Below are 20,532 nucleotides of genomic sequence, written 5' to 3'. Positions count from 1 at the left end.
ATAGGACTAGGGACATAGGACATAGGACTAGTACTAGCCGCCTGAGAAACAGTTTCTATCCAAATGTGATTGTGGTTTTAAACACAGTGTAAGGTAGTCTCTGGAAGGGATGCGGGTGACACTGTGGGTTAAACCACTGAGTCTAGGACTTGCCGATCAGAAGGTCAGCGGTTCAAATCCCCGCGACGGTCCCTGCTCCTGCCAACCTAACAGTTTAAAAGCACGTCAAAGTGCAAGTAGATAAATAGGTACTGCTCCAGCAGGAAGGTAAACGGCGTTTCCGTGCACTGCTCTGGTTCACCAGAAGTGGCTTAATCATGCTGGTCACATGACCCGGAAGCTGTACACCGGCTCCCTCGGCCAATAAAGCGAGATGAGCGCCGCAACCCCAGTGTCAGTCACGACTGGACCTAATGGTCAGGGGTCCCTTTACCTTTACCTTTTAAGGTAGTCTCTATGGCAGTATATTGTATTTAATTATGGGGTATCAGAGTTTTTAGGGGGTTATCCATGCAGGTATAGCTGGGGTAGCAGGTTTGTTGGTATTTGAATGTCTGACATAGATTTTTTCAATTTCATTGTTCTGTATTGGACAATGACAATAAAGATTATCGTATTGTATCATATCATATCGTATTGACATGAAGGAGGGGCTGGCCCTGGAACTCTAGCTGCTTGGACCCTATATGCACACCAGGAATCATAAAATTGTAGAGCTGGAAGGGACCCCAACGGTCATTTATTCCAACCCCTTGAAGTGCAGGAAGCTCAACTAAAACACCAGTGGCAGATAGCCCTGCAACCTCTGCTTAAAAATACCCAAGGAAGGAGAGTCCACCACCTTCCAAGGAAGTTTGTTCCACTGTCAAACAGCTATTAATTTCAGAAAATCCGGAATCTCCTTTCTTGTAACTTAGTCATTGGTTTGGGTCCTACCATCCAGAGCAGGAGAAAACAAGCTTGTTCCCTCTTCCATGTGACAGCCCTTGAGATATTTGAAGATGGCTATCAAATCACCTCTCATTCTCCTCTTTCCCAGAGTATGGGAAAGTCATGTGCTTTAAATGTGTGTTGGATGCGCTTTCAATATATGGTATTTTAAAGTGGTTTGTCAGTGCAGGATGTTACATTGGTGTTTAGCCTGTAGGTGTGAACAGCAAGGCTCAAGAGTGGTTTGGTTGTGGTAAAACTCAGCTTTAGAAACTATTATGCTCTTCAGCTGACAACACACTTTGTGCAGCTCTGACAGTTAAATTGAGCTCTGTGGGTCACTAATGATTAAAATACTAATCACTTGTTTCTGAAGATAAAGCTGGTAAAATGTCATTCTGAGGAGCTACTATAATAGGCCTATGACTGTGCAGGTGAGGGCATATCATTTATCGCTTCAATTCCAGGCATGCTTCAGAAAGAGATCACCATACTGAATGTGAAAAGGCTATTTTTGAATTTCAAGGTACCTCAGGGATTATGGAGCCTCACCTTGCATTTGTAGATAATCACCTGCATGTTCCTGTGCTCTCATCTTAAAATACAACCCCCATCTCTTTGTATCAACTGGAATGGAGAACTGGATTATGAACAGGGAAGCGTGGCTGTGGGGTGATTTAAACTGTCTCCCCAGCTTCTCTGTCTCCCCAGCATAATTAAAAAAAAAAATCTCAAAAGAATTGTGTGAAAGCTGAACACCCATTTGCCAAGAGGGTCCACAGGACAAATTTCCTACCTTTGGCTGTATCATTTTTAAAGCTAACTTATGGCCCTGAGAGCCAGTGTAGTGTAGTGGTTAGGAGCAGTGGACTCGTAATCTGGGGAACTGGGTTCGTGTCCCTGCTCCTCTAGAGAGAGTGTACCCCTAAACAGTTTTTTTAGGAAAAAAGCACTGGTTGTGAATATATATTTTAGGTTACATTGTTTTTTTCAAAAAAAACCTAGGCAGTTGTCAGGTACTGGGCAGAGGAGGAATGGTGGAGACCGCATCGCTAGACTGACCTTTCCAGAGAAGAAGACAGTTCAGAATTACAACAGGGGTTTGAGGGAGATCACAGCTCAGAGGCAGATGAGAGGAAAAACTGGGAAATAATGGGAGAGGAGGAGGAGGAAGAAGCACCACCAGGGGGTGACAGCTGATGGACACAGTGTCTTTAATAAAGCATTCCAGACCCACTCCTATCCCAGAACCTGGCTAACACTGAAAGTGGGAGAACAAAGAGCTCAAAGGCAGAGGGCACGTTTCAGCACCTGTACCGATACACATGGGGGGGTGGGATGGAGACTCACTCAGGACAACGCCATTATCCCAAGAGGCTGCATTCCCAAGCCTCTCTCTGTGAATATTGAATAAAAAACAGACTTTTCCTTGTCTTATCTGTTCCTGGCAACCTGGCGTGGGGGTTGGCTCCTCTGATGCCTGACAGCAGTAGATGGTGCCACCAGACCATAAGCAAACCAGACAACATGCGGCCTATTCAATTGGCTCCCTCAGTACTGTACAACAAACTTCTTCAATAGTTACTAGCTCTGATGGCTATGCTCCACCTGTCCTGTGGGTGGCAGTGGTGCCTCTGAATCCTGCTTGCTGGAAATTGCAAGTGGGGAGTGTGCTGTAGGCCACTCTGAGACCAGGACACTAGGCTAGATGATTCTTTGGCCTGATCCAGCAAGGTGCTTCTTATGTCCTTATGTTCATCCCAGCTGGAAGAGCACCCAGAGTTTATCTGGTAACAAACGAATGAGCATCTATTCTGTCATGCTGAGGTGTCACTGAAGATACCATCTAGTAATGATGGATTTCAATTAAGGTGGTTACCAGCATGATCCTATACTCAGAAGCAATTGATTTTGTTGAGTTCAGAGGGACTTACTCCCAGGTAAGTGGATATAGGATTGTAGTTTAAAGCTCCAGGAGGGAACTAATGATACAGAGACGTAGGGCCAATTCACACATCGGGTGTGTGTGTGTGGTATCTTATCATACAGGAATGCTTGCCAGGGACCCTCTAAATGGCTGCAGGTCCCTGTTTCATATGCACCGAGTGGCAATCTGCGTCCCCTCTTGTCTAATGTGAGAAACGACCTTTGTAGCTTAGATTAAATCATTTAGGGAGCAAGCAAAGATTGGAAAAGAAGAGTTATATGAGTCATAACGGTAGGTGGCAAAGACAAGGCAGATGGAATAAATGTCGCATGCAGCCTCTTTTCATCAATATATCAGAGGCCCTGCTAAGAATAATTCAGAACCATCCTGCAATTCAAGCAATACTTTGTGATGCAGAGTAGGAATTCAACAGGGTGTGTGTGTACGTGCAGTGTTACCTGCTGATAAAATAATGACTGACTTCATTGATATTAATTTACTGATGAATAGCTAACTGCGCTGGAATCCTGAACACAGATTGTAGCTATTCCATTAATAAGGGAAAGGGTTAAATAACAGGGCTATAAGTCCATACATGGTTTCCTGGGAGATATAAGGGACACGGGTGGCGCTGTGGTCTAAACCACTTAGCCTCTTGGGCTTGCCGATTGGAAGGTTGGCGGCTCGAATCCCCATGATGGGGTGAGCTCCCGTTGCTCCGTCCCAGTTCCTGCCAACCTAGAAGTTCGAAAGCACGCCAGTGCAAGTAGATAAATAGGTGCCGCTGTGGCGGGAAGGTAAACGATGTTTCCGTGTGCTCTGACTTCAGTCACGGTGTTCCGTTGCGCCAGAAGCGGTTTAGTCCTGCTGGCCACATGACCCGGAAAGCTGTCTGTGGACAAACGCCGGAAAGCAAGATGAGCGCCGTAACCCCATAGTTGCCTTTGACTGGACTTAACCATCCAGGGGTCCTTTACCTTTTTTTACCTATCCTGGGAGTAAGGTCTACTGAACGCAGCATGACTTGCTGCTGAGTAAGCTTGCCTGGGGCAGCAATGCAATAAACTACTATCAAGCTGTTATAGTTTGTGGTGCCCTATGCATTGTTCCAGAATGCCGTTACTAAAAGTCTGTGATTGCAAGGTAGTACAAACCATAGTACAGAAACAGAACTGTTTGAGGATGCATTTGCTTAGATTTATAACTTGGGCTACATCAAAGACTCAAGGCGCAAAGTTTCCTTTTAGGGCCAACTAAATGTGTCCTAAGACAAAGCATGTCAGGGATACATTGGGACCATAGTCATGATCAGGGGTAGGCAACCTAAGGCCCAGGGACCGGATCTGGCCCAATTGCCTTCTAAATCTGGCCCATGGATGGTCCGGGAATCAGCGTGTTTTTACATGAGTAGAATGTGTCCTTTTATTTAAAATGCATCTCTGGGTTATTTGTGGGACATAGGAATTTGTTCATTCCCCCCCCCCAATATAGTCCGGACCCCCACAACGTCTGAGGGACAGTGGACCGGCCCCCTGCTGAAAAAGTTTGCTGACCCCTGGTCATGATGGCAAGCTTAGTGGACCTTACCCCTTCCCTCCCTGTGATCTCAATGGAGATTGTCTCCTGTGCCCATTGTGCCAAGCAGCGCAGGATGAGGTGGTTCAGTGTTTATAGAGGTGCATTTAGTGTCATATGTGGTTTGGCCTTTGCCTTGTATCTATCAGTTGCAGAGCCCTTTGGCTAGTTATTACTATGCTAGCCAAATGTACTGGCCAGGGCTGAGGAATCTATTGAATGTCCAGATGCTGAACTACAGTTCCCATCATCCTTAACTGTTGGCCCTGCCGATTAGGTGTCATGGACTGGCTGAATGCAGAGGAGTGGTGGGAGCCATCAGCTTGGGGAGGCTCAGAGCCAGGGGATTGGTGGTGGGACGACGATGCGTGGTCAGAGGGAGAAAAGGGAGCAGACTGGGAGGAGGTGTTGGAAGTTGAAAAGGCAACAGGTTTTAGTGAGCAAGAAGAAGCTAGGGCAGAGAGCAGTACAGACTCAGAGGCAGGAGAGGAAGGAGTCAGGAGACAGAGGTGATCAGGCTGCTGAAGAAGCCAGAGAAACTCCCCCTCCTGCTGCGACCGGCTCCCCTCCCCTCTGGTCTTCCCCAACACGAAGAGGAATGAAGAAGGTAGAGCAATGAGACACAAGGCAATTGAGCCTTAGGCTTCTGGGGAAGGACCCAGGGGAGGAGCCTTAAAGAGTGTTGAGAAGGCAGGCGTTTTCAGTTCTTGCAACTGTCTGATTGGGGCAAGATCTACAGAAAAACCGCTCAGCTGGAAAAGGGGCAAAGAGGGCGGTCCCCGAGCGTGCCTGGCCTTAAATAGGCCAGGCCACGCCCCCCGGTCTGCTGATTGGCGGGCCGGGCTGTCGACACGCCGGGGATTCCCTGATCGCGCGGGGGCAAGGGACAGCCCCCGCGAGCGTGATGTGGGAGGGATTTCTGCCCGCAACCCCCTCTCCTCCCAGGTCGGAAATGGCTTTCTTGCAACTGTCTGATTGGGGCAAGATCTACTGGGAAGAGTTGCTGTGATCATTAGGCCGGCACTGTTTGGGTTTCTTTGAATAAAGAGTTAACTTCACTAACAGAGGACAGAGGTACATCAGAACAAAATGTAATGCTTTTCCTAACCAAGAGTCTTCTCCAGTTGCCTAAAAGAAAGTGTTGTTAGAAGGCAACAGATCTCTGGCGTTCTTTATAAGATTAAGATACATGATGCGTCCATGTTGAGAATTCCTCTACATTCTTGTCACCATGCAAGCCGGAGGCAAGAGGTTCATCACCCTTTTTTATTGTGATATCTCCAGTCTCCTCCTGACAGCAAAGCTAGTACAACCTTAACAGCACAGATTGAAAATAGCCTATGATTCATTGCTTCCCCTTCTTTGCTAAATACATAATGATGTGCCTTCTTCAGGGTTGGCATGTGCCCTTATGGCAAAGGAGGCATTTCTGCTAGATTTTGGGCTTTGCAGAAGGTGCTAAGCCATCAGCTGCTCAACTCCCCTTCCATCTGCTTCCTACCATGCCTCTTTACAACTACTCTGTCTTCACCCTTTTGCCAGAGACTGACTGCTATGTGCTTTCTTCTTCTCCTTGTGAACTTTAAGTCCTGGGTTTGTTTTCCGAATGTGCTGTGTAGGTTTCCTGGAGGAAAAATATATCTGTGAAGCTAGGCAGTCTATGAACTCCAGTCTCAAGATAATCCAGAGCAAGAATTTATTGAGTCCTATTGGTAAACAGGAAATCTTTGCAACACTCTTAATGCCACAGCCAGGCATTGCATTGGCTGTGGTTCAAAATAGGGTGTTGGAAAAGATGGATCCTTTTGATCTGATTCTGCAGAGTCCGTCCGCCCCCGCCCCCCCCCGTCTCCGTTTTTATGCCTTAGAATCAGAATTTCATACCTTCCCCCAACATAATAGATAATGAGATGGTGGTGGTGATGATGATGATGATGATGATGATGATAATAATAATAATAATAATAATAATAATAATAATATCCCACCCATCTGGCTGGGTTTCTCCAGCCACCCTAGGCAGCTTACAGCACGTAAATCAGGGATTTTGAAAGAATTATAATTATTGCTAATATGTGATTACATATTTCTCCTTCTAGGCACTAATGATTTCCTCCTGTGCTGGTTGTAGGCTATTTGAGATTGATTTTATGCTGTTCTGTGCTGGTTTTGTGTTGTTGATGTTGATTTTGCTGATTTAGTCAGGGAGGGGGTTACAGAAAAAACACTAGGTAGTATACTTTAATATATGTTTTGATTGTAGCATGATATTGTGTTATGAGCCACCCATATGACTTTGTTTAATGGGATGTTTATAAATGTCAAAAACGAACACCCTGACCGTGAATGCCGAATGTTTCCTACAATACAAATGTCATTTGTCACTCAGCTTTGCAAATAGCCCATTGCCAACAAGACAAATTTGTTCAGGCCCTTGTAACTTGTATTCCTGAAACGTTGCTACCTTTCTCATCTGTAATGATGAACGGCTGCATAAACTCTCCCCAACCAAGTCTCTTCCAGATGTTTCGGTGTGGAATTCAACATAGCGCTCAGGTGAATGTTTTATCAGCACAAGGACTACTCCTTGTACAATTCAATGCTCTCCCCCTCTCCTCCCCTTATGTACCCCAACATTTGTTCTAGGTGTTCCCCAAACCCTCGGAGCAAGTTTGGAAAAGTCACAGTGTGCGTATGGGGAGGAGAGGAGGGACAGTCCATTATGCAAGTGGAAGTTGTTCCGCTCACACAGTTATTTAGCTGAATACTGCCAAGCTACAACAAAACATGTCTCTCCCATATCGACCTCTACAGCCACAGCAGGAGCTGTAACTCTACAATAGTTTGAATCACAGGATGATGTGAGCTGCAGTCCAAAATATCTGAAGGACTATCAAGTTGCAGAAGAATACTCAAGACTATGTTGCACATTCCCATATCAGGTTAAGCTGATCCAACAGAAAACATAATTTCCCCCATTATTTTCAATCCAAACATAATGCATGTACAAGCTGACTTGTCATTTCAGGTTGAAGCCTAAGTTAGACAATAACTTGGAGTGAAAATGGATGGTAAGAAGATGTATGTCCTATTTTATCCTTTTCCTCTCTCTCTCTCTCTCTCTCTCTCTCTCTCTCTCTGTGTGTGTGTGTGTGTGTGTGTTGCAGCACCACCACATGCCTTTAAACAAGCATTGTATGCAATAATCTTTATTTATGCGGGTCAAATAGATATATCACGATATTGAGTCATCCACTGAGCAGTCATACATTGGTTACAACAATCATATAAGTGACTATGCCGTTTTATGCTAAAATATGCTTTGAACATTTACAGCTCATACAATGATATCATAGACGGATACACTTCTATTTAGAAATGCAGATGTTCAGTTTTTACAGTGGTGTGTTCATCTGTAGGCTGCAAACTGAGTTTCGGGGGGGTTGCAGGGCAGCTGAAAGGGATGCTAAGATGACCCTAGTTTTGCTGCGCAGCATCCAATGTGTTTTAGGTTAGCGGTTAGCGACACTTTCTCACCAGGATGAGTCACAATCAGTGAGACTGAGGCAAGGTAGCAACTCAGTACTTAACTCCCTCCTGACCTTACCAATTCCCTGCAGTACATATATGTATATGTGGAGACATGGAAATGCTCAACTCACACAGGAATAAGAGTAGAGCTCAGTCTTTCCCCTTGCAGTGTGAGAGAGGTTGCTGCTCTCAAATTTGGCTCCATTTAGCAGCATGGCTTGGGTTCTTTTGCTGCTTATTATGTGGAGTCCTGTCTATTGCTGGAGGAAAGAGAAAACAAAGCTTTCCATCTAGCAGCAGAAGTCTGGCTCTGTTGCCTTGCCATGGAGCTAAAGGGTTCTGCGGAAAAATGGCTGAGCAGAAACCATTTTTCCCCCTGGAAAATATTACGCACAATTTGAGATCAGCATGATCTCTAAATTATCTTTACCCCGCTAAGGAAATGGCTCAGTGTTCTCAATTGCTGAGATCTTATGTGTTTGACACTCTCTTTCTACTTACGAATAGCACCAAATCCAGTATACATCATCATAACGGCTGGACCAAACAGACGCTGAACAACTTTGAAACAGCTTAGAGAGAAAAACATTCTTCACCATCAATGGCCATAGAGGAAAAGTGTTTCGCAACAGCTCTGAATGTGCACATGCTCTGTTGCGCTATCTGTCAATGTGGCGTTTGCCACCAGATAGTTTCACTTACTGATATCTGCACCTCTGTTATCCTAATTAAATAAATACCTTTGTAAACATGTAAACACAGTTACTTGGTCCTTATATTACACAGTTCACGTTCAAAGAGTCACAAAACATCAAAATATGGATTTAAAGAAGGAATACTGAGCTCGATTAAACAAACAAATTGGTCAGTTTACAGCATAACTCGATAGTGTGACTTGGGAGATTGATGGGTGGGGGTGTGGGTGTGGCTGGAATGTGGTTTGTGGGTTGTTGTTGTTGTTTTGCTTTTGTTGTTTTTAAGGGATGGCATCCAATTTCGTTGCACTTGTGCAATGTTGCACGTGTGTAATGACAATAAAGAATCTATCTATCTATTATTTCTGAATGCCCTTTTAAGGAAAACTGTTTTAGTTATATGCAGCATTCAAGATTTGGGTAAGCCATTGATTCAACTCTGCAAAATATATAAAATAGGCATACGTACATACATACATACATTATCTAAAACATTATATCAAACAAACAAACCAATTAAAAAGTAGTAGTGGTGGTATTGAAAAAATCCCATATACACAGTTCATAACATTCTGTTGGCGTGAAAATGATGCAGCCTCATGCACTAAGACACTCTGCAAATTTGCTAATCAGGACAAATGTCAAATAAATTTCTTATGTAGAAAAAAACCCAAAACCAAATATTGTAAACCAACAGTCATAGACAGGCAATGTTGAAAACTTAGGCGCTACAATGCATGCATTGTGATACGATCAGAAATAATGCGAAAACACACATTTTGCTGTTCACCAAAATGCAGAAGAAAATCTAAAGCTAATTCAGTTGTGTTCTCCATATCATATACTACATACTCGAGGCTACAAAATGCTGCCACCATACACATACAAAACTACCGTAAGGTTATCTATACAGTACATACAACAATTATTTACCCCAATCCACCACCTCTGATGACTATAACCTCAATCATCTACTCACAAGGAGAAGATGCTTCATATATAAACAAAGTAAGAACCATAACCCACCTTCTTCGGATGGTACCCGTAGACCTTTGATTTAGATGAAATTCTGTCACATTTATCTAAAACTTGAGAAATCTGCTGCCTGCCACTGTGTTTCAGCTTTCCACACACAATGCTCAACGTAAGAGTTCTTGGAACTCTGTACGTGCTAAATTTGATTAGCAAAGGAGGTGGGGCTGCTCTGTTGCTGCTGGCCAAATTCATCCACTTGGCCATAGTTGGTCTGCTGCCCGAAGCTGCTTCCCTGTTGGTTATAGCCACCAGTTGGCCCGTAGCTATCTTGATTGTAGCCACCTTGGTTAAAGCCGCCAGACTGCTTCTCCATGGTGTCTTGAGGGTGCCTCGTGCCTGAAGAATGCCAGCCAGTCTCCTTGAAAACAAACCAAATGTTTCCTGCCCAGAGAATAAAGTTCAAGAATCCGAAGACCTAAATGGGAAGTAAATCAACACATGGTTATGAGACTATATGATGAAGCATCCTGTCTTTGTTGGTTGAAGGAATGGATGACATTACAGAATTCATATACTGTAGACTCAGAAGGTCATGACAATATTTTTGGTTGGCACGCTTATTTATGGTATGAAAAGGTGAAAGTTCATAAAGGATTTACAAATCATATAATTAGGAAAAATTTGTATAGAGTATGGGATAAATACAATAATTTATTAGAGGTAAAAACACCACCTTGGCTCTCACCATTGGAAGCTATAGCAGTAAAGAAAAAGAATATGATAGAAGGGTTGACAACTTATAGAAATTTATTAAAACAAAAGGGAGGAGAGTATAAATTAAAAGAATTTAAGGAATTATCAGGGAAATTAACAACATGGATACAATATCATCATTTGAATGAAGTATTTAAGAAAGATAGGATTCAAGGGTTTGAGGAACAAATATCACAACTGGAGAGAGACCTGTTGGAATGTAATGTAAAAGTGCTGTCTAAAAATATTATTGGAATGGGAGACAAAGGATGAGCAAGTAAAATCCTCAATGATACATAGGGCAATAGATATTGGTTATATTATAGACATGGAAGCATGGGAACGATTGTGGAATATGGATATAAAATTTAAAGCATGTTACGGTCTAAGAGAGAATTATATGAAAATGATATATCAATGGTATCTAACACCGAGTAAAATGTATGGCAAAAATGTATAAATCTAAATCAAATAAGTGCTGGAAATGTAAAGAGAAAGAAGGTAATGTTTAATATGTGTGGCGGTCTTGTAGGAAATGATATATAATGAATTGAAAAGGATGTTTGAAATAACATTTGGGGAAAAACCTAGAAGCTTTTCTTTTGGGAATTATAGGGACAGAACTACCTAAACCGTATAGAAACTTATTCACGTATGCTATTACAGCGGCAAGAATGTTACTTGCCCCAAAATGGAAAGAAGTAGAAGTCCCAGCAAAAGAAGAATGGATACAAAAACTTATGGACTATGCAGAAATGGCGAAATTTACCGGAAGAATAAGAAATCAAGATAAAAAACTTTTTTAAAAGAATGGAAATGCTTTACTGAATATTTACAGAGAAATTGTAAACAGATAAGAACACTGGCAGGATTATTGTAATAACCTGCAGTTTTATAAGAGTACATATTTGAAGTACATGGACAAATGAGCAAATTAAGTTAATCTGGATATGCAGAAGATATCAGAAATAAATTTAAGGAACGGCAGAAAGAAGGCGAAGGAAGTCAAATTTTGAAATGTTAAAATGATTGTTAAAAAATAATAATAATTTTTTCAAAAAAATTACATGAATTTTCACATATGGTTTTGCCATCAACCTGTGGCCCTCCTGACAGTGTTGGGCTCCAACTCCCGCCAACCTGGTCGATGGTCAAGGGTGATAGGAGATGCAGTCCAGTGCCACCTGGGGGGGCATGTTCCTCCTCCCAGCTCTAGATTGATCTAAGCCCCCTTCGGATCTCTATGCATGAAGAATCAAGCAACAATGTGCAAGGGCCAAGGGTGTCATCCCATTAAAGCAAATGAAAGATTGATCTAGCTGCTCCTAGTCTTTATAAACTGAGATCATTGGAGTAAACAGGAATCTACCAAAGGCTGCCTACAGCTTTCTTCCAGTAAGAGGACTGCTGGTCCCTGATTCAAAGAAGACTCACGTACTTTGGCAGGAGGCATTACACGTCTGTGGCCCCTGTTAATTATTGTGTGCATTATTAGATACGACGAATCACTACCTAGTTGCCTTTTCTGATCGCAAAGCTGTTAAAACCATTCTAAAAGTAAATCTTTTGCAAGGCAGATGACAACTCCCTTGGTGGAAGTAACAGTAACATTAGTAGTAGCAGTGGCAATCATCTATAAGCATAGGTAAGTAAGAACTCCCTTTTACTCCATATACTGCATAATCTAATTATCAAGTTATTTTGCATGCTTGTTCTCCAGGCTACTTTGATGAATCCATCTTGATTGTTAAGTGTGCCACGGCACCCAGTCTTTTAATCTTCAGGTAAGAAGTTTGTCATTTACTATAGTCTGTTGCTCAGATTATTATCATTGCTCCCTCTCTTTGTTTTTATGCTTCACAGAAGAGCCTGTGAATTAGGTGAAGTCATGATGAGCTGCGTGTTGGACTCCAGTGGTTTGACAGGGAAATAGAAAACCCAAAACTCTTGTCTGATTTCACAGCTAAGGACCATCCCTCTTCTTCCATGGATGCTCTCTCCCCCCAGCCTGTCTTTCAATAACATAAAAGCAAATTCTTACCACTGAAGTGTTCAAACTAGACATAACTGGGCTGCGCACAGGCATGCACTTGTTTGACTGCTGCTTGCAAGCCGACATCAGTAAGAGCACTTCGTCGGGGTCTGTAGCAACTTTCACATCAGAGAGACCTTTAGCCCAACCAGAGGAGCCCACGAGCCACAGGAACGAAAACACCACCGTCACAATGAAGTCCTACGTAAAGAAAAGAGAAAATGGAACAGTGCAGGTTCATGAGATGCCTGAATGGGGCAGAGGGGCATGCGGTACAGTCTTCTGCATTGTTTTGGTTTCAAAGTACTCCTGCATCAGTATCTCCTCACATGTAGGCGATCATTGCTCTCCAGTCGTCCCAACATCATGTGTTGTTGTTGTGTAATCAAAAGGGAGAGGGGCAAGGCAGCAAGAGCTCTGTGGGGTGCTGGTGTGGTGTAAACATGGTGGCGGGAGCATCAGATTATCTCCACCACAGCGCCTGCAGTTCAGCAGTGATGTACAGCGTTGGGAAGGCAGGAGGGCAACACAGTCCCAGCCACGCAGCCTTTCTGTGGCCATCATGGCGAGAAGCCATACCAACACATATGTAAGGAGGAGGTTTGGCGTTTGGCATACATTGGAGAACCAACAGAAAACCAGTGCTCTCTGGGATGTGGAGGAAAACACCAATCCTTCTGTGTGCATTCAAACGGAAGGCAAACGTAAGAATTACAGGCCCGAAAATGACAAAGCCTCAACAGGGCTTTGATGAGCGGTGACCGGAGTTCGGTTTCCCTCACAGCTCGTGTTTTAAAGCTTAGGAGCTAATCACAAGCATTGAAACATTAAAGCACTTTGTGGCAGGGTTTAAATGCTAGCCTGGAGGACTCTCACCAAGGCCTCCAATCAAAGGGAATGATTGCAGGCATACGGCTATGTTAGCAACGGAGTAACGTAAGAAAGTGGGTCATAGATTTGTGGCTCAAATGTAAATTTACCGGGGGGGGGGGAGGGAAAATGGTGGCTGGTGTCCATTGGGGCTGGTAGAGCATAAGGCATTGGGGCCACTGGGGGCACTGCCCCACCAACATGTGTATGCCCTCAGCCAGCTTCCATCTACCTCATGCTTAGTTTCAATTTTGCTTGCTTTTGTACCTCTCAGCAGGAAGGAGAAATTGGCTCTGGCGCCACCTGCTGCTTGTCTCCCTGCCCCATTCCCTGTCAGTCCCAATAAGACAATGCAAGAGAGGGATGCCATTCTGAGCAGCACCCTGCTGTGGTGCATAACATGTAGTTTCACCATCTGGGAAGAACTGAGTTCAGATCCTGGGCCACTTCCTATACTTCACCTACCTCTTAGGGTTATTGTGGAGATAAAAAGGGAGGCAAAGCAGCTACACCATCCAGAGTTCCTTCAAGAAAATGTGGCAGAGATGGAGGGGGGAGTGCAGATCAACGAAAAGGTCCCCTTTATACAGGCTACTGATTATCCAATTTGTCTTTCCCCTGAGACTGTATGGAAACACAACACTGATTTATGCAGTGTGTGATAGCTCATCTAATTATTTTCAGAAATCGCAGGCAATGAAAATGTCACCATTACATTACAACCTTGGTACGGTTTATTACAATGGTTTATTTTCTGCTTGTGGCTAGTTCAGGCTTTATGGACTAGAAAGACATTACCGAAAAGAGCAGAGGAGTCAGTGCATTAAGATTCTGTCACAACCTCTGCTAATCAGGATTATCTGCCCTGAAAATAATGGAGCCCTAATAGTGTCAGGGAACTCAGATAGGGGGCCATCCGTCTTAGATTAGGTGCAGCCCATGACTTGGGAATGTCTTTTACATGTCAAGCAGAACCCATGCAAGGGAATGCTGCCTGCTGAATGCTGAAATATGCTTTCAACGACACCGTCCTGTTAAAATTAAGTGCGCAGGGACTGGTGCCCATACAGCTTGCTCCTATGGAGTTTATACATACGCAATTCCTCTTTTTAAAGCATGGGGTTTGCTATGGGCAATCCTACAAGTCAAGTAGGTGCTTCCTGATATTAATTTTAGAACTTCTCTGTAAGTGTGTCTGTGTGACTATTCCATGATGTCTTTCCATGGGAGCTAATTGGTAGACAATCCTGCTTAAGTCTTCTAAATGGGGCAAATTAAGACTCCCCTCTCTCCACAAATAATGAGGTAACTTTAATCAGGAACTCTGATCATGATTCTTGCTGGCCTAAACAGAGGATATAGAGGGTAGAGGTAAGGGGGAAGCCTATGGAACAAAAGTCAAATTCCCATGTCTATTGTTCTGCTCGCTTTTGCCTAGGACTTTGCCCGTCACTGGCATGTGGCCCCTGAGAGGTTCCACAGAAAGAAATGTGGCCCTTAGGCTTCTCTATCCCTGGTGTAAGCAGAGGCCACCATGAAAAACGCCTTTCCCAGTCACTGGGACTGTGGCTACAGTGGACAGCAACTTAATCACAAACTTTGTCTATGAGGCAAAGTTTAGTATATACAAGATGGCGGTGCGGCCAGCTGTTTACTGTATGACTATGATTTTACATAAGGCTCCTTTGCCCTCAATTTCACTGTTACCTTGCTCTTCATAGTTTGCAACTGGAAGATAGATAGGGATTTTTAACGTCCCTTGCTAAGGAAAGTCTGTCAGTCACAGCTCCCTGGGCATGTTTGTTTAGAAGTCAATGCCCAGCTGAAGAGACAGAAAGCACTCTGCATATGGTCAGTGAAATGGCAAACATTTTTTTTACCTTTCAATTTATGTATGTGGAAGGAGGCACATGCTCCTATCAAACCATGGAGCCCTTCAGGAACACTTGGGATACTTTCATTTAAAAAGAAAAGAATGTGCTGATGACCAAGATTCACAGCGAGGACCCTGTTTACTCAGAAGTAAGGCCACATATTCCCAAGCAAACAGGGTTCTGCTGGGGTAGGTCTCTGTTTCACAAATTTGGCTGTGGCTGTGCAACACACTATAAACATAAAGCAAATTTAGAATGCACGGCTTCCCCCAAGGCATCCTGGGAACTACAGTTGCTAAGGGTGCTGGGAACAGTGGCTCTGTGGGGTGTTAAGTCCAATTCTCAGGCTTATGGGAGGGGGAAATTATCAGCTTTAAATGTATGGTGTGTACATGAGGCGCTGTTTTTCTCCAGCTCTGTCTAGTAACTGGCAGTGCTTGTATGCTTCTGAGGCAAGAAATCCACTACAGTGGTACCTCGGGTTAAGTACTTAGTTCGTTCCAGAGTTCCGTTCTTAACCTGAAACTGTTCTTAACCTGAAGCACCACTTTAGCTAATGGGGCCTCCTGCTGCTGCCGCGCTGCCGGAGCCCGATTTCTGTTCTCATCCTGAAACAAAGTTCTTAACCTGAAGCACTATTTCTGGGTTAGCGGAGTGTGGTACCTGAAGCGTATGTAACCTGAAGCGTATGTAACCCGAGGTACCACTGTACAACAGCATTCTTCATAGGTGGTTGTCATCCAGCCCCTGCTTAGAAACCTCTAATCATGGAGAGTCCACCGTTTCCCAAGATAGTCTGTCCCCTTGTCCGACAGCTCATCCTACCCATTAGGAAGAACTTCCTGACAGTAAGAGCTGTTCGGCAGTGGAATTTGCTGCCAAGGAGTGTGGTGGAGTCTCCTTCTTTGGAGGTCTTTAAGCAGAGGCTTGACAACCATATGTCAGGAGTGCTCTGATGGTGTTTCCTGCTTGGCAGGGGGTTGGACTCGATGGCCCTTGTGGTCTCTTCCAACTCTATGATTCTATGATTCTATGATTCTACCCTCTGGCGCACCAGAAAGCAAATTTGCTCCATCATCTGTGTGTGACAACCCTTCGCCTATTTGCAGCCTTCAGCTGCAAATGCCCCATTGATCTCGGTGGATCTCAGTTCTTCTGGGAAACTGAGACATCTGCAGGTGTAAAGGAGGCAAAAAATCCTCATTAATATCAAATATTTATTGCATGCCAACAGCATCCTGGGAAACAATATATATATTTGTGCTGGATTATTTAAAGAAAATGGAATTTTTCATTAGGGAAAAAAAAAGACCGAATCCTACTCCTATTATTATTGTTGTTATTATTATTATTATTCAAGCTACCACTTGGTTTGAAAGGAATAATCAATATACAACAAAAATAAAGGTTGTTTTAAATTCTCAGCAGAAGAAAAAGGCGTTTAACTTTTCATGAATAATTGATACAATGTAATCATTAGTATTGCTTTCAAAGCTTCACTTTTTTTTTAATTAATGAAATGTTGCAAAAGAGTTTCGTTACTTCGGGGAATTTTTAATGTTGTAAAGCCTCTGCGTTGATACTGTATTCTATATTAAAGCAGTCTCAAAGCACATTTCAGGACTGTTTGTTTTATATTGGGTATAGCTTATCTAATTAATATTCCAGCAGCTCTGCATCTTTTCGCATTGGAATTAACTAAGGCTGTGCTGCCAGACATCCTGCCAGCTCCTTCTTCAGCCATTCGTGGGGTGGATGGAGAAAAGAGGTTCTAATTTTAGCCTTCCGGCAAGCGAGGGGTGGGATCCAGGAGGAACCAGAGTCAGACCAAAAGTAGAGTGCATCTGGAAGATTTGTTCCAGTCCCAGCAAACAGGCAATGGAACTGTACAGACTCCACATTAACAGACAGGAAAGATAAAAAGAATATATAACTGAAATATAAGTTAGTGCTATATAAAATGAAAAGTACAATGTGAGATGCAGATAACGATTTACTGAGCAAAAAAGGGGGGAAAAGAAAATGTGAAATGATTGGCAATTACAGAAACAATAGGTGGGACATGGCAGTAAAATGGGAATATAAAGATTGATGTAATCTTCAAATAACAACAACAATAGTAGTAGTAGTAGCAATAATAATAATCCTTAAAAGGGATCCATATAAACAATACCAAACTGTATTGTTGCATCATTCTAGACCAAGATAGGGAACCACATGCCAGTAGTGGGTTGCACCAGAGCAGTGGCGTAGCGTGGGGGGTGCAGGGGGGGCCGGCCGCACCGGGCGCAACATCTGGGGGTTAGGGTTAGGGGGCGCAAATCCACGGGTTAGGGGGTGCAAATTACTTGCCTTGCCCCGGGTGCTGACAACCCATGCTACGCCACTGCACCAGAGGCAGAATTGGACAAAGCAATACAGAAGAAGAAGAAGAAGAAGAGTTTGGATTTGATATCCCGCCTTTCACTCCCCTTCAGGAATCTCAAAGCGGCTAACATTCTCCTTTCCCTTCCTCCCCCACAACAAACACTCTGTGAGGTGAGTGGGGCTGAGAGACTTCAGAGAAGTGTGACTGGCCCAAGGTCACCCAGCAGCTGCATGCGGAGGAGCGGGGAAGTGAACCCAGTTCCCCAGATTATGAGACTACCGCTCTTACCACTACACCACCATACAGTGGTCCCTCGAGTTACATACGCTTCAGGTTACATACGCTTCAGGTTACAGACTCCGCTAACCCAGGAATAGTACCTCGGGTTAAGTACCTTTGCTTCAGGATGAGAACAGAAATCGTGCTCTGGCGGTGCGGCAGCAGCAGGAGGCCCCATTAGCTAAAGTGGCGCTTCAGGTTAAGAACACTTTCAGGTTAAGAACGGACCTCCGGAACAAATTAAGTACTTAACCCGAGGTACCACTGTAAAAGCAAGCTTGTTTCGACACACATCCCCCTCTACTCTCCATCCAGAGATGGCAAAAGCACTGAGTTCCAGGACCCATTCAGTCAGGCAGAAGAGGGTGCAAAGCAGGGTTAGTGAGTGATGTGGCCCAAAGCACAGCCCCAGACCAGGTCTAATGGACCCCTGGGTTCATCATCTCTGAAGTTCTTCATCTCTGTCTAAGAACTTTCATCTGTGCAAACTAGTTAAACTGTCGCTGAATTTCAAGTCGTAAGGTAATTTGAGCAAAAGGTTAAAGGGGTGGGGGAAGAAAATCACATCTCCCTATCCAAGCAGGGGTCCTGTGTGCTTAGGTGAAAGATTAGGAAGGTTGATCTAGGATCCAGAAGGGTCTGGATGGAAAATTAGTTCTGATAAAAAAATTAGAGGGAAAGGTTTGAAAATGAAAAGGGTGAAGTTTGTGCAAAGCAGTAAATGAAAATAAAATAAGAATATAATACTGTATGCAGCAGGGATTATATGCTGAAGAGCATACATTGTAGTCCTAACTGATAGAGTCCCATCCATCCATCCATTCATCTCCTCTGCAATCTTCATTGCTGTGTTCAGCAATGATGTCAGCTGACCAAATATTTCATTCAACCTTGGTGGTCAAAGAAAAAACAATACCACACCAGAACTCAGACTGACTCAACAGAGGGTATTCAAAGCGAGAGGCTAAACAAATGAATCAATAAATAGGGACAAAGCTGTCTGCGTAAGGAACACTTACAATCAAAGGGCCCCTGTTGTTTTCACGGTATTTGTTCTGGAAGAAAATGTAAACCACCGTTGCGGCCAAAGAGTAGAGGAAGGCAAAGACTGCAATAGTGACGAAGAATTCCGCGGAAGAAGAGAAGTCGCCTATTAGCGAGAGTTTCTCTCGTCGTTTGCCTTCGCAGGTGGGAACATCAAAATTCACCTGGTACAACCTAAAATCCAGAATGAGAGGACAGAGAGTTGGATTAGTTTTTATTTAAAAAAACAAAACAGTGTGGGTGACAGTTATATGATCATCTCTATATAACTGCCCCATTCTAGAATTCAGTGGGTCAGTTCCTGTGTCTTAAGCTAATACTTTTTTTTTTAACAAATGAATGACCAATTGGAAAGTTAGAGATAGCAGCCATTTAGCCACTTCCAGTTCCACACTGCCACAGAACCAAAGGCCACTTCAAAGCTTGCAAGGCAACACAACTTGTGACCTGCTGAGTTACATTGAGCCCACCAGCCACCGATTGCCAGGAGCTAATATATAATGTACTCCATTTTTCCCTGCCTTTGGAACTGCCAAACCTGGAAGGCTATCAAGTATCTTGTAGGCCACGGAACATGACTGCCAGGCTGCACTTGGCTTAGTGGGGCACATGCTGAGTAATCTGAGGTAAAGGTAAAGGGACCCCTGACCATTAGGTCCAGTTGTGACCGACTCCGGTGTTGCGGCGCTCATCTCGCTTTACTGGCCGCAGGAGCTGGCGTACATGTGGTCAGCATGACTAAGCCACTTCTGGTGAACCAGAGCAGTGCACAGAAACGCCGTTTACTTTCCCGCTGGAGCGGTACCTATTTATCTACTTGCACTTTGTCGTGCTTTCGAACTGCTAGGTTGGCAGGAGCTGGGACCGAGCAATCGGAGCTCACCCTGTCGCGGGGATTCGAACCGCCGACCTTCTGATCGGCAAGTCCTAGGCTCTGTGGTTTAACCCACAGCGCCACCAGCGTCCCTTAATCTGAAGTAGGAAAGCACTGTTTGATTCCATCATTTATGTAATTCTGTTACCAACGCTTGTCGCCTATAAAGAAGAGAGGAGCAGAAGCACGAGGAAGCCTTCTACTGCAGCAAAAACTCAGTGATGCTGCTGCCTAGAAATCTGTCCTGGAGAGCATCGTACTTCTGGTGGATTGCCATGAGTTGCTTTTTGTTGCTAGTCCTTATAGAAGTCTTTTGTTTTCGGATTGCATAAAGACTGTATATTTAGCCAGTTTCCCCATCAAAATGGATCCCATAGTTTCCACTAATAGTACGTACCATACTTTTCCATGTATAAGACTAGGCTTTTTAACTTAAAAATTATGTGAAAAACTGTGGGTCGTCTTATAAACAGGGCAATCGCCATATTTTCTTAAATTGGAGTCCCTAAAAATAGGAACTTATACATGGGGGCGTCTTATACAGTGGTACCTCGGGTTACATACGCTTCAGGTTACATACGCTTCAGGTTACAGACTCCGCTAACCCAGAAATAGTACCTCGGGTTAAGAACTTTGCTTCAGGATGAGAAGAGAAATCGTGCTCCGGCGGCGTGGCAGCAGCAGGAGGCCCCATTAGCTAAAGTGGTGCTTCAGGTTAAGAACAGTTTCAGGTTAAGAACGGACCTCCGGAACGAATTAAGTATTTAACCCGAGGTACCACTGTACAGGGAAAAATGTGGTGTTT

General features: G+C 43.9%; 1 protein-coding gene across 2 annotated transcripts in view; it reads right to left on the bottom strand.

Annotated features, from left to right (window-relative positions):
* Nucleotides 1–9,021: 9,021 nt before the first annotated feature.
* Nucleotides 9,022–20,532, bottom strand: part of SYNPR (synaptoporin) — a 142,243-nt gene continuing 130,732 nt past the window's right edge. For both annotated transcript variants that reach the window (XM_083602378.1, XM_083602379.1), the window contains 3 exons: nucleotides 18,829–19,027; nucleotides 12,428–12,619; nucleotides 9,022–10,108 (listed from right to left, as the gene is read on the bottom strand). In XM_083602378.1, coding sequence (XP_083458504.1) covers nucleotides 9,830–10,108; nucleotides 12,428–12,619; nucleotides 18,829–19,027 — 670 coding nt within the window. In that variant the 3' untranslated portion in view covers nucleotides 9,022–9,829. The remainder of the gene's footprint in view (nucleotides 10,109–12,427; nucleotides 12,620–18,828; nucleotides 19,028–20,532) is intronic.

Source organism: Podarcis filfolensis (genome assembly GCF_964270895.1).
Source record: "Podarcis filfolensis genome assembly, chromosome: 2".
Lineage (NCBI taxonomy): Eukaryota > Metazoa > Chordata > Lepidosauria > Squamata > Lacertidae > Podarcis > Podarcis filfolensis.
This window is presented reverse-complemented; position numbering and strand designations above follow the sequence as displayed.